This window comes from Sporobolomyces salmoneus, assembly GCF_050403485.1.
Source record: "Sporobolomyces salmoneus JCM6883 DNA, S_salmoneus_JCM6883_v1_ctg41, whole genome shotgun sequence".
NCBI lineage: Eukaryota > Fungi > Basidiomycota > Microbotryomycetes > Sporidiobolales > Sporidiobolaceae > Sporobolomyces > Sporobolomyces salmoneus.
Genome location: NW_027481122.1, coordinates 1 through 12403, shown reverse-complemented (window position 1 = coordinate 12403; position 12403 = coordinate 1). Strand labels below are relative to the sequence as shown.

The following is a 12403-nucleotide window of genomic DNA, read 5'->3' as shown; positions in this document are numbered from 1 at the left end:
AGAGTCGCGGTGGGCAACAGACGTCGCATTGACAAAGATCGCAGAATCGAAAAAACATTATAGGTTATTCCAACAAGCTCCTGCCGACTCCTCCCTATATACAGCCCCTCTCCTTTCCTCCTCTCACCCTGTCCTTCCTCCCCGGTCTCCCTTAATCGGATTGGGTCAAGAACCCAACTCCCATCGTTCTCAATTTCCTCTCGAAATTCCTGTACCAATTCTCTACCTGTCCAAACTCTATCCACCCTTCCCCACCTCCCTCTGTCCCCGGTAAGGGTTTCACGAACCCAGCTACGGCATTGAAGAGGTTTTTCCCGATCAATTGAGCGAGTTTAACGGCTTGTTCCCCTCCTATTGTTCCTACGCCTGCTCCGGATGAGGAGGAGGAGGAGGAGGAAGAAGGAACGAGTGCAGTAGAGGAGGAAGAAGAAGGAGGGAGGTTGGATAATTGAGTTGCGATTGAGGCGAGTGGTTCGCACAGGATTCCGAGGGTTGCGACGTTGGGGTTACCGCCGGTAGAGGTGAATTGGGTCGTGGAGACGGAGGGGATTGTGGTACCGCGGAGTCGGAAGATTGCCGATGGTTTATCGTTTGATAGCCTGAAGAAGGGATTCAGTTTGAGCTTTGAGAAAGAGGGAGAAGGGATGGGGAGAGCTCGTACCCGCCTATTAGTTGGAAGCCTTTACCACTGTAGTCGGTCATGGTATAGTATTAGCCTCTCTAGTAACTAGTACCCAAAGGAAGAGAGAAGCGGAGAGAAACTCACGGAATTTCCAGATGTACAGTCGCTCCATAGCCCTCCGGAAACGGCGCTGTGCCGCAACTCTATGATCCAGTCCGCTATCTACTACGATACTAGACTGAGTAGGAGAGGTGCGTACCTTGCCCGCTTAAGAAAACCGTGATATGATTCAACTCGAAAACTTGATCAATTTGAGCGAGGAATCGTTTCGGCGACGAAGGATCTTGGATAGTTTGTTGTCTAGCTTGCAAGTGTCGAGCTGAATTAGATCGCGAACGAGCAGGAGGTACGAGGGAGGGCAGGGGACGGGGCTCACACTAATCGACCTGCAGGGACGGAACGACGAGGTCAGTGAAGTGCAGCCTGGAAAGAGAGGATAGAACTGACCTGGTACGACGAATGCAAACATTGTAATCGAAGTGGGAAAGAGAGGAAAGGACCGAGACTTTCGATCGGAATTCGCGTGAGAGAATGAGCTCGTCTTTGTTTCCCTTCACTCCTTGATATCGACTCCTACTCACGACTACTCAACTAGAACGCGTCCGGTCGGTTCTATACCTTCGTCAGCTCGTCCACGCCTATTCTCTCGAGTTGAACGCGTTTGATCCGGATTTCCCGTTCTCTCGATCACTCTCACGCTGTTATCGACGACGCCGGATGTATTGAGATGCAACATCGAGCAGCTTATCAACCTCCCAACACTCCTTCCTTCACTATCGAAACGACTGATCAAGATTCACCTTCGAGTCCTTCTCCCTCTTCATCTCGATTCCCTCCCATCTCTCGCAGCATGCAGAATGGACCAAAGTTATCGCCGAACACAGGCAATGGAGGAGGAGGAGGAGATTACTTCGCAGGAGAGAAATTACCGATCGCATTCCCACCATCTCAACGTTCTCCAACTTCATCTCGTTTCCTCATTTCCCATTCGAATGATTCCTCTTCCGTCCATCTCCCTCTCCTCTCCGATGATAGACCATCCTCCTCTTCCCCTCCCGCATCCCCGACCTCTCACTCTCATTCTCCGTCGAGAAGGAGAACGACGAGTAATTCTTCGAGTCCGACGGGATGGTTAACGAGTCTAGCGACGAGTAGAACGAGAATACATCCGTTAGTGTTGGTACCGGTGTTTGTGTTTGGGATAGTGTTTTCTGCGGCGATAAATGCGGGAGGAGGCAAGGAATACGATAAAATGGGAAGAAGTGCAATGACTTCTCTCAAAGTGAGCTCCCTCTTTCCCCTATCTCTCTCGCGCGAAAGCTGAATTGAACCGTTGCTTGTGTAGTCATTCGGTGGTCATTGGACAACGAGTTCGACTTCCCCTTCCTCATCTCCAAACTACACTCTTCACTCCTCCGGTCACTTATTCCTCTCCCCATCATCTCTGTACCCTTCCTCTGAATCTTCCTCCCTCCGACACCCAATCCACGAATTGATCCTCAACTCTTCTCTCGCCTGGACCTCCAAGCTCTCTCGACAATCCCAGGATCTCCGTTCCGCCGTCATCGAATACAAACGCCGTTTCAATGGTCGGAACCCCCCAAAAGGGTTCGATCAATGGTTCAAGTTCGCACAAGACAACAAAGTAGTCCTCATCGACGAGTTCGATCAGACGTTTCGAGACGTTGAAATGTTTTGGAGTCTCCCTCCCTCCGTCATTCGATCGAGAGCCGAGAAACTCCAAGGGGATGCGAGTACGTTTACGATGTTGATCAATGGAGAGGATGGAGGGGATGGGGAAGTTGAGATTGTAGGAGCTCATGCGGGGGACGGGAGAGCGAAAGATCAGAAGAAATTGATGAAACGTTGGGCGAAATACGTGAAAGGAGGAAAGAGGAGAGATGGGAAGAAGGGTTTTGAGGGAGTCAATATTACGATGGCGGCCCATGATGGACCGAGTGTAATGATGGATGAGAAGAGTAGGAAGAGACATTTGGATGCGGCGAGAAAGGGAAAACGTGAGTCGTCTCTCGAGCCTTGTCAGTTTTGCGTCATTGAAACGTTACTGATTTGCAGCATTTGCGACTTCCAGTTTTGACGGAAGACGAATATGAAGAAGTTGATGAAGACGCTGCGTGAGAACTTCTTTCTTTTCTCGTTTTTTTCTCGTTCGCAACTGACTCTCGCTTCTCTTGATAGTCTATGGGGTTTCCCTCTGGCGTGTCCCGTCAATTCTCGATTACGACGAGCTTACGACGGACTCGAGATCGACAATCTCCCGAAAGGACCGAGTTTTGTCGCGAATCACGTCGAAACGATGAACCTTTGCTCGAATCCAGAGTGGCAATACTTGCACGGTCAGTTTCACCCTGTTTCAGTCCTCTTTCAAGCACTGTGACTGAAACAGTTCTTCTCGAACTGGCAGGTTTCACAAGTTGGCCCGGAATGCGACCTCAGATCCTTCGACCTTTGTTCTCCTTCGCGAAAACTTCCCTCCATTCCGATATCCTTCTCACTCCCCTCGAACAATACTGGGATCGAGAACCCTACGACCCGACGTGGGAAGAGAAACCTTACAACAAAGCCGTCTGGCGAGGTTCAACTACGGGAGTTTGGTTCGATCGAGGAACTTGGTGGAGAAATTCTCAGAGAGTTAGGTTATGGTTCATGGGGAAAGACTCTAGTGGTTCGAAAAACGTGAGATTCTCGACTGAAGGACTCGAAACTCCCATTGGAGTTGAAAACCTCGTTGAGAAACAAGTTCCGACTCAGGATCTCATGGAACGTTACGTCGATTTCGCTTTCACGGGACGGGAAGGACAATGTTCGGTTGAGGATGGGAGTTGTGAAGCGGTGAGGAAGTTGTTCGATTTCCAGAGGACGTTCGGATGGAACGAGGCGAACGAATACAAGTACATGTTGGATTTGGATGGGAACGCTTGGTCGGGGAGGTTTCATAGACTGTTGTCGACGAATTCGGCGGTACTTAAAAGTACAATCTTCCCGGAATGGTGAGCTCGCTTTCTTCCCTCTCTCGCGAGCTGGAACGAGCTAACTCACTTTTCGACAATCTTCTAGGTACGCTGGATGGATACAACCTTGGGTACAGTGAGTCTACCGATCCCTCTACGTCCTCACTCGTTTGGCGAGTGCTGAAAACTCGTCGCGGTGTCTCTAGTTACATTCCGATCAAAATCGACTACACCGACCTCTTCGACGTGATGGCTTTCTTCTCGGGAGATCTCGACGGTCAGAACCACCACGAACATCTCGCGAAACAGATCGCCGACAACGGAAAGGATTACACGGAAAGGTTTTGGAGGTACGAAGATATGGAAGCTTGTACGTCTGACTTCTGACTTCTCCCTTCCGTTCGTGACTCGTAGCTGACTCTCACGTTGATTCCGATAGATTTCTTCCGGTTAACTCTCGAATGGGCACGAGTTTCAGGTAAGACATTCTCGCTCACTCTTTCGGTCTTGACATGAGATCGGGTGCTGATACGCTCTCCTGCAACTATAGCCGACGATCGAGAATCAATGGATTACATCCATCCCGGCCTCGAATGAGCGTAACGGTTTCTGGTTTTCATGTTCTCTCTCTCAAACGGATTCAACGCATTTTCCCTCCTGTTCTTCTTCTTTTGCATACCTCTCATTATCGTTCTTCTGTGTAGCATTTTATCTGTTCTCGATTGATACCCAGGCTGTCTTAGCTTATCCTCACACGATCCAAGCATAGGGAGATGAGGCTTCGAAGCGAGTTGTCAAGCTTGATCGGGGGTTCAAGGCGAGTCCAGCTGCCACTCACTCGGCACAAACAAGGCCTTACAGCGGTCGGAGATGCAGAAGAGACGAGACGAGGCGGACCGAGTTCCCGTGGACGTTGCGCTTTCGTCTTTCGTTCAGAATCAAATCGCTCAAGCACTAGCGGGACGTCGAGCTCTCGAAGGCTCGCGAGTTTCCGAGGTACGACCTGACGGCGCTCAATTCTGTTGTGTAAAACAGCGATAATTGAGCCAGAAAGAGTCTACGCTGTCGAATGATTCTTCTGGTCGAAAACTCCTTGTCTGCCGAGATCCTCATCGACAACCTCGTCAGCTTCTAGCTCAACGCGTACCAGAGAGTATAAACGAAGCTCACCTCCGTAGCACCATGAACTCTTTGTAAGCGGGAGCAGTCGGAGGTTGTAATGGTTCGACTTGAATATCTTTGTTCAGCAGAGGATAGTGTGTTTCCGAATCGAAACCGCTAACATCGACGAGCGGGGGCAGAGTCAGTCAGCGGTGTGACTTTGAGAGAAAGCATAGATGCCGCTTACCTGAGATCCCCACAAGCAACGAACGGAGCGATAAATCTCATCGAACCAGCTACTTCGTTCTTTTGCTCCGAGTCTGATCTTCCATCCGCAGCTTTCTGGTCGACTTGAGATTGTGAAGGAGGGACGGCAGTATTCGAGTAGGAGAAATCGAGCAGCGGGTTCGTCAAATCTGGAGTGAATCCTTCTCGGAACTTTTCGCAAACGACGAAAGCCTCTGCGAGCGAGTCAAGTTCTCAAGTCAGGGAGAGCTGGAGCAGAGAAGAGATTGGGGAGACGGACCTAAACTACTATTCCTCGAACTTCTCGGCTTCGCGCACGTTACTCGCTCGAAGAAACACCTCAGTTGATCGTAAAGGAGAGTGACGTCTCGACCTCGGAAGATCTTGGCGACAAAGTTTCCTCCGGGTCTCAATACTGCGAGAGTGATATTGAGCGCCTAAGGAGGAAGGGCGTTAGTTGAGTTCAGCTCGAATCGGGCAAAGGCGAAACTCGCAGCGAGAAGCAATTGGGCCTGAACGAATTCGTCGAGATCGTGAAGACCGGTTACTGGTAGCGCAAAGACGAGTTATCAGACACGAGGGCAGCGACGTGTGAACGACAGAAGACTCACCATCTGGAGCACCATCGCAAACGACCAAGTCTGCTCGTTTTCCCTTGAAGTGATCGATAATCTGGTTCGCCGTCTCTGTCTTTGTGATATCTCCTTCAATCTGAATCACGCCGGGTAGAGGGGCCTGGTAGCGAAGAGAGCGGGAAGTATGTCAGCTCGCCTCGAGACTTCCTTGTTCGCGGAACTTCGACTGACCATGGGCTGAAGATCTACGGCTACGATCTTTGCTTTGGCCGCGTCGTCCGTTGCAGGTTCCTCCACAGTATACAGCTTTTGCGACAAGACTTGAGACCAGGAACCTGCCGGAGAACGGAAGACGGTAAGCTGAGTCGATCCTCCTCGCGATGTAACAGCCGAAGCTTACCTGGAGCAGCACATAGATCTACACATCGTTCCACTCCTTCAAACAATCCGAACTGCTCATCGAGTTGAAGGAGTTTGTAGGCAGATCTCGCTCGATATCCATCCTCCTTGGCTGATCGGAAGTAGACGTCCCGTTTCACTGCAGTAGATTTACCCATCTTATTCTAGCCGGCTGTACGTTCCTGAGTAGCTCTGAGGGGTTGAAGGAGGAAGGGGAAGTTTGATTTTGATGAAGGCGGATAGCGAGTTGCTGGAGATGGCGGAACCTGTGTTGACTAGCTGGCTGGGTTCTCTGTTATTGTTTGTATAGCTGAGAGCTGAAGAAGCGGAGGATCTCGAAAGGGGAATGAAGTTGAGCCAAGTTTCGTCTGGACTTTGGCCAAAAAAGTCAAAATTCGATTATTGCTTCGGCTCGTCGCACTTGCTCTACGAAGCCCGTTCGGATTCGTTTCTTGCCTCAATCTGCAGAGGTCATCCCGTTCTGAGCAGACAAAAGGCAAAGAGAAATCGTATGCCTAATCTGACAAGCTTATCAAACTGCAAATGTTGGCTGGCTTCACATCGAGTTAAGCCCGGTTAGCTCAGTCGGTAGAGCACCAGACTCTTAATCTGGTGGTCGTGGGTTCGAGCCCCACATTGGGCGATTACCTTTTGCCGTTTCGCCGGTCGAGCTATTCCTTTTGCTTCTCCTCATGCACTCCAGGTCGAGGAGACAGTACGAGTCAAAGCGTTCGATTCCACCTTTAAATTCGCTACACCTGAATGTTCTCTCGGGGACTTTTCTGACGAGTCGTGACTCGCAATTTCGTTTCGTTCGACCCTTCGTAAGCGAAATAGCCTCCCTGTCAATGGTGAATTGCGCTCTCATCAGCTCTCGAGCCAGTCGTCACGTTCATGATGATACACCGTATGGCTGTGAGTGTGGAGAGTGCGACAAAGCGAACGTTTTCTGTCCTGTGCGCAAATTTCTCGAAACTCGAAGTGTCTCGACTTGGGTCTCACGCCTAGACAGCTATCGCAATCAATCGTGAGACACACTAGGACTACGCTAGGGTAACCGGCAACGTCGATAGCAATAGTCTCGATGCTTCAAAAAGCCGATCTCGCATCTGCGACACCTCCGAGTTTCCGACTGAGAAAGTCGACCAATACCAATACCATATCCAGTAGCGTACGATAAGCTTTGCGCGAAAACGTTTGAGGCGAATTTCAATACGAGTGAGGACACGATCGAATTCGTTTTTCGCGGAGACAGCGCTTGCACGTTCGTAAAAGTTTCAACTCGTAGTTGTCCTTTTGACCGCGTCGAAGCGAGTGAGATACAGCGTGAGAGCTCTATCGTAGACGGAACGGTCGCAAGGTAGCAGCGAACACCCAAGAAAAGGTCCAAGCGGGTGAGCTGGTCGGAGATCTTGGAAAATCGAGTGAAACGTGCGCGGAAAATTTGGAACAAACGTGCTTGGCTTTTTCTCCCGATGCTATTTCGGTCTCCGCGTGCAACGAGGAGATTCCAGATCTGAAGAAAGAGACGGAACAGCTCGAACAACGCCCGTCGTTCTCTTCTCCTCTTTCTTTGTGCCCTTCACGGACCCGCTCTCCTTCGCGACTCCTCGACTCTTTATCGAAGCTCGACCATGTCATTCAACGAAAAGTCTTCCTCTACTTCCGACGTCGTCCTCGACCTCAACGCGAAACGTCGAGCAGCACTCGCTGAAATCGACAACGCAAAGTTCTCCTGGTTCCACGTTAAGGCTTGCGCCGTCGCTGGTGTTGGATTCTTCACTGGTGAGCTTTCATCTCATCGTTACAAAAAAGTTTCGCTTCAAGACTCTTTTGCTGACTCGTTTTGACTCTGTGCATTAGATGCCTACGATATCTTTGCCATCAACTTGGCCGTTGGTATGATCGGATACGTCTACAACATGGGTTCGCACAAAGGAGCTCTCACTGCAAACCAGGACTTGGGGCTTAAAATCGCGACTCCCGTGGGCACTTTCATCGGTACGTCTTCTTCCATTGCCTGTTGTCCAGCTGCGAGCTATCAGCTAACGTCCCATACTTGACAGGTCAACTCCTCTTCGGTTACTTGGCGGACAAGATCGGTCGTAAACGAATGTACGGAGTCGAGCTCATGATCATCATCATCGCTACTCTCGGTCAAGCTGTCGCTGGTCACGGTCCTGCTGTCTCGATCATCGGTGTCCTCGTCATGTGGCGTTTCATCATGTGAGTCTTTCCTCGTCGATTTCGCATCGAAGAGCATTCGAGCTCAATCTTATTTTTCTCTTTCTTTAGGGGTATCGGAATCGGAGGAGACTACCCTACCTCGGCTGTCATCACTTCTGAATTCGCCGCGACTCGCATTCGTGGTCGCATGATGGTCGCTACATTCTGGTCGCAAGGTTGGGGTCAATTCGCTGCTGCGATTGTTTCGATCTCGGTTCTCGCCGCTTTCAAGAAGCAAATCCTCAACGATCCCGTCAACTACGCTCAGTGAGTCTGTCTCGCGTGACTACTAGCAGTGAGACAGGAGGACTGACTCTTTCATTTTCAGTCACCTCGACTTCACCTGGCGTCTCTTAATCGGTCTCGGTGCTGTTCCCGGTGCTGTCGCCCTCTACTTCCGTCTCACCCTTCCCGAAACCCCTCGCTACACTATGGACGTCGAACGCAACATCAAGCAAGCTACCTCGGACGTTGATGCTTTCCTTTCGTCTGGAGGATACGTTACCGACGCTGAGCCGACCATTCAACACGTCGGTGCTCCCAAGGCTTCTTGGGCTGACTTCCGTCGTCACTTTGGTAAATGGGAAAACGGAAAAGTCCTTCTCGGTACCGCCTGGTCTTGGTTCGCTCTCGACGTCGCCTTCTACGGTCTCGGACTCAACTCGTCGATCATCCTCGCTGCTATCGGTTACGGATCTGTCACGACTGGTACTCCTCAAGAAATCCGGTACCACTCCCTCTTCAACCTTTCCGTCGGTAACCTCATCATGTGAGTTTGCGTCGAACTTTCTTCTCCTGATCCGACCTCTGACTCTCACTCTAAATTGCAGCATCGTCGCGGGTCTCATCCCCGGGTTCTGGGGTGCTTTCCTCCTTATCGACAAAGTCGGAAGGAAACCTCTTCAACTTTTCGGTTTCGTCATGCTCACCATCCTCCTCTGCTGCATGGGTTTCGGATACCACGCTCTCAAGGATAACGCTGTCGGAGCTTTCGTCTTCCTCTACTGCGTAAGTTGTCTCCTATCGTCGTCGAGTTTGGATCGAGAATTGACCTTTGTCCCCTCTTTTTCAATAGTTGACCAACTTCATGCAAAACTTCGGACCTAACACTACCACCTTCGTTATACCTGGAGAGGTGAGTCACGTTCAGCGTCGAGCAGGAGAAATGCCGCTCACCTTTTCGTCTTTTCCTCTTAGGTTTTCCCTACTCGTTACCGATCCACCGCTCATGGTATCTCCGCTGCGAGTGGGAAGTTGGGTGCGATCGTGGCTCAGCTCTTCACTTTTAAGCTTAGTATGTATCCATCTCTTGATCCCGGCGATTTTGCAAGACGCTGATCGAAGCTGTTTTCGAAAACTCAGAGGATCGCGGAGGAAAGTCGGCCTTTGTCCCCCACATCCTCGAGATCTTCGCCCTCTTCATGCTTACCGGTATCTTCTCAACTTTACTTCTGCCCGAAACCAAGGGAAAGTCGCTCGAAGAACTGTCGGGAGAAGATCAAGACCATTTCGTTCAAAACGTCAAGGAGTCCGCCTAAGCCTAATCCTATAGAAGACTTCTTGTCTGCCTTCTCTCGTCTCGTCGCAGACTTCTTGTCGACCCTCTCTTCGCCTCGCAGTTGACTCCCTTCTTTAGTACCTTAGTCGTTCGGGTTTGTTTTAGCAATATTTTTGGGTTCCATCTTTCATTCGTTCCTTCTGTACCTTCTAATGATTACGCCTGTCCTTACCTCGAAAGCACACTGTCTTTTCTCGTTCTCGCTCCCTTTCGTAGGTTGACAAGGTTGAGAGATAGAGCAGCGCGAGGATCGGACGAGAAGTGACTAGTCGGCAATGATCGAGGTCGAGGGTTAGGTTTCGGTAGGGTGCCGGATCTCTGAACGACTCTTCGTATTGACCTTGTCGGTATTCGGCTGGTGTACACTCTCGTTGGCGAGAAGTGAAAAGGAGAGAAGTGAGTTCGATCTCCTTTCGGCTCCTACTCTCCGCCGACCTCAGCAATCACCGACAAGAGTGGCTCACCGCGATGATAGTCGGTATAGGAGTCGACTTACTGCATCTCGCGCGCTTACGGTCTCTCCTCGCTCGACGACAACCTCATCAATTCGCCTCGAAGATTCTCTCCCGACCCGAGCTACTTGAATGGGAACAGAGTTGCTTGCAAGAGAACAGTGTAGTCATGGAACGCTATCTGGCCCTACGGTAAGCTCCTCGTACCGATTCCGCTGAATTAGATCACTCAACCTTTTCTCATCATTCTCCCCTGATCAATCGCGATAGATGGACAGCTAAAGAAGCCGCCTACAAGGCTCTATATCCGCACATGAAACTTACCTGGAAAGATCTCGTCGTAACGAAGCAAGACAAGAAACCCCGGATCGACTTCTCTCCCGCCTTTCTCGAAACACTCGATACGGCCTCAAACGACTTGCGAATGCACCTCAGTGTCAGCCACGATGGAGACATGATGATTGCTTACGTCGTCGTAGAGCAAGGATGAGAGGAGAGACTTTCGGACCAAACGAGGTACGTCGTCCCCACCTTCGTTCAGCCCTGAGCTTGAGGCTGATGCGTAATTCTTGCCACTCCCCCCGCGCCACAATGCGCTGCCTCGATGAACGTAACATTCGTTCGACTCGCAGAACAACCTCGGGCCAGTCTCGACATCGATCTCGACATTCGCAGGGCAGCAATCCGTGACATTGCCGACGGAGATTGATCGCTCTAGCGACACTTCGACATGGATGACGGTATCGACATACTCGTGCCCTCAGAATGGATTTGGCGCGGATCTGACACCGGAGAATAGTGGATAGGGCGACCGGAACGTTCGATGGCGTTCAACCTCAACCTGGGTAAGCCTGCACCTCTCTTCCTCCTTCACGAGTGACTCGTGCTGATCGCGCGTGTGTGTGTGGGAATAGACTCTTCGCCCAAGTCTTGCCCGTGCTTTTGCCTGAAGCTCAGAAGGTTCCGACGAAAGATCGAAAACTCGTCGTGGTCGGCTTGACGTATCTCCTCACTCGTAGCTCAAAGATGCTCAACGAACCTCATGTTCGAGTCTGGTACGTCGTTACGCTTCAATCTCCTGCCGAGTTCACCAGGTTGAGGTCCGTAATCATCTTACAGGTCAGCAACGATGGAATCGCTTCTCAAACTCCTCATTCTCCCTCTCGCAATCTCCAAGACTACTTCCGCAGCAGATGAAGAGATTGAAATCGCCGATCTCGATGAAGTCGCCGCTGGATTAGGATATCAAGCGCCTTTCTCGAAATTGGGTGCGAGTGAGAAACCGAAAGAAGATCCGGTTGCATGGGTGTAAGGACCCGAAGGAATAATTAGCGAAGGGATTACAAGCGGTCTCGGCTAGTCAACCCGGAAAAGTGAGTCATGGACCGTCTTCAGGCAAGAAACTCGAACTGATTTTTTCTCGTTTAATTCGTCAGTTACCGGCTCTCATGCAAGCCGTCAATCCTCAATTCTCTGCTCCTTTCACTCAATACCTCACTTCGAACGGTATCGATCTTGCATAAACCGAAAACCAAACTCGAGGAGTTATAGTATCAATGATCTTTCGCTTTTTTCGTCTGGCTGCATCTGTAACGATTCGCTCTTTGTATTTGCGCCGTCTCTTCTGGTCTCGACCGTGTTTGTGTTGGCGATTACGTGCGGAGGAGAAAGGTGAATCGGCAGAATGCGAAACGTCGCGCTTTAGGCACGGTTGGCAAGGTTCTATCTGACGCTGGACGACGTGTATAGAGTTCGACTCGACGAGAGAGTGACTTGATCGAGGTTAGATTGACTCTGACTCAGTTTTCTTTTTCGCTTCCAAGTGCGAGATCTCGACTCTGTTTGACGAGAATGATCGAGTGACTCTTGACATCGCTCGTTCGAGGTCAGGGCAAGCTCGAGGTGATTGAGAGACAGTCTGAGTATGCATTGGGTCAGCTGAGCAGAACTTGGCTCAGAGTTGGAGAAACGAAAAGGTTCGAGCTGATTCTCAACTAATTGCATTCTCACGACTCTTGAACATCGTAAAGCGACTTGGAACAGTGGCAGTTCGAGGGCGAGTAGCACTCGACGAGAGAGTGACTTGATCGAGGTTAGATTGACTCTGACTCAGTTTTCTTTTTCGCTTCCAAGTGCGAGATCTCGACTCTGTTTGACGAGAATGATCGAGTGACTCTTGACATCGCTCGTTC

General features: G+C 50.5%; 6 protein-coding genes across 6 annotated transcripts; 4 read left to right on the top strand and 2 right to left on the bottom strand.

Annotated features, from left to right (window-relative positions):
• Window positions 1-151: 151 nt before the first annotated feature.
• Window positions 152-1151, bottom strand: OPI10 (Opi10p; the record flags this gene model as incomplete). The annotated part of the gene is made up of 6 exons (XM_076633580.1): window positions 152-599; window positions 662-688; window positions 767-812; window positions 882-982; window positions 1059-1068; window positions 1130-1151. The coding sequence occupies 6 exons, from the start codon at window positions 1149-1151 to the stop codon at window positions 152-154; spliced, it is 654 nt and encodes a 217-aa protein (XP_076486391.1).
• A 258-nt stretch (window positions 1152-1409) lies between these two features.
• On the top strand, window positions 1410-4251 carry JCM6883_000517 (uncharacterized protein; the record flags this gene model as incomplete). The annotated part of the gene is made up of 9 exons (XM_076633579.1): window positions 1410-1964; window positions 2028-2700; window positions 2775-2817; window positions 2882-3039; window positions 3108-3693; window positions 3761-3790; window positions 3861-4024; window positions 4094-4132; window positions 4205-4251. 9 exons carry the CDS (start codon window positions 1410-1412, stop codon window positions 4249-4251), a joined length of 2295 nt encoding a protein of 764 aa, XP_076486390.1.
• A 460-nt stretch (window positions 4252-4711) lies between these two features.
• Window positions 4712-6133, bottom strand: TRM7 (tRNA methyltransferase TRM7; the record flags this gene model as incomplete). Its single annotated transcript, XM_076633578.1, has 8 exons — window positions 4712-4751; window positions 4825-4932; window positions 5003-5216; window positions 5282-5438; window positions 5496-5548; window positions 5613-5736; window positions 5808-5911; window positions 5977-6133. The coding sequence occupies 8 exons, from the start codon at window positions 6131-6133 to the stop codon at window positions 4712-4714; spliced, it is 957 nt and encodes a 318-aa protein (XP_076486389.1).
• Window positions 6134-7609: 1476 nt separating this feature from the next.
• Window positions 7610-9739, top strand: JCM6883_000515 (uncharacterized protein; the record flags this gene model as incomplete). The annotated part of the gene is made up of 9 exons (XM_076633577.1): window positions 7610-7760; window positions 7839-7976; window positions 8042-8201; window positions 8271-8468; window positions 8530-8970; window positions 9032-9209; window positions 9277-9336; window positions 9399-9495; window positions 9564-9739. 9 exons carry the CDS (start codon window positions 7610-7612, stop codon window positions 9737-9739), a joined length of 1599 nt encoding a protein of 532 aa, XP_076486388.1.
• A 488-nt stretch (window positions 9740-10227) lies between these two features.
• JCM6883_000514 (holo-ACP synthase) lies at window positions 10228-10701 on the top strand (the record flags this gene model as incomplete). The annotated part of the gene is made up of 2 exons (XM_076633576.1): window positions 10228-10403; window positions 10482-10701. 2 exons carry the CDS (start codon window positions 10228-10230, stop codon window positions 10699-10701), a joined length of 396 nt encoding a protein of 131 aa, XP_076486387.1.
• A 240-nt stretch (window positions 10702-10941) lies between these two features.
• On the top strand, window positions 10942-11734 carry JCM6883_000513 (uncharacterized protein; the record flags this gene model as incomplete). Its single annotated transcript, XM_076633575.1, has 6 exons — window positions 10942-10951; window positions 11011-11056; window positions 11126-11266; window positions 11331-11519; window positions 11572-11584; window positions 11648-11734. The coding sequence occupies 6 exons, from the start codon at window positions 10942-10944 to the stop codon at window positions 11732-11734; spliced, it is 486 nt and encodes a 161-aa protein (XP_076486386.1).
• Between the last annotated feature and the right edge of the window lie 669 nt (window positions 11735-12403).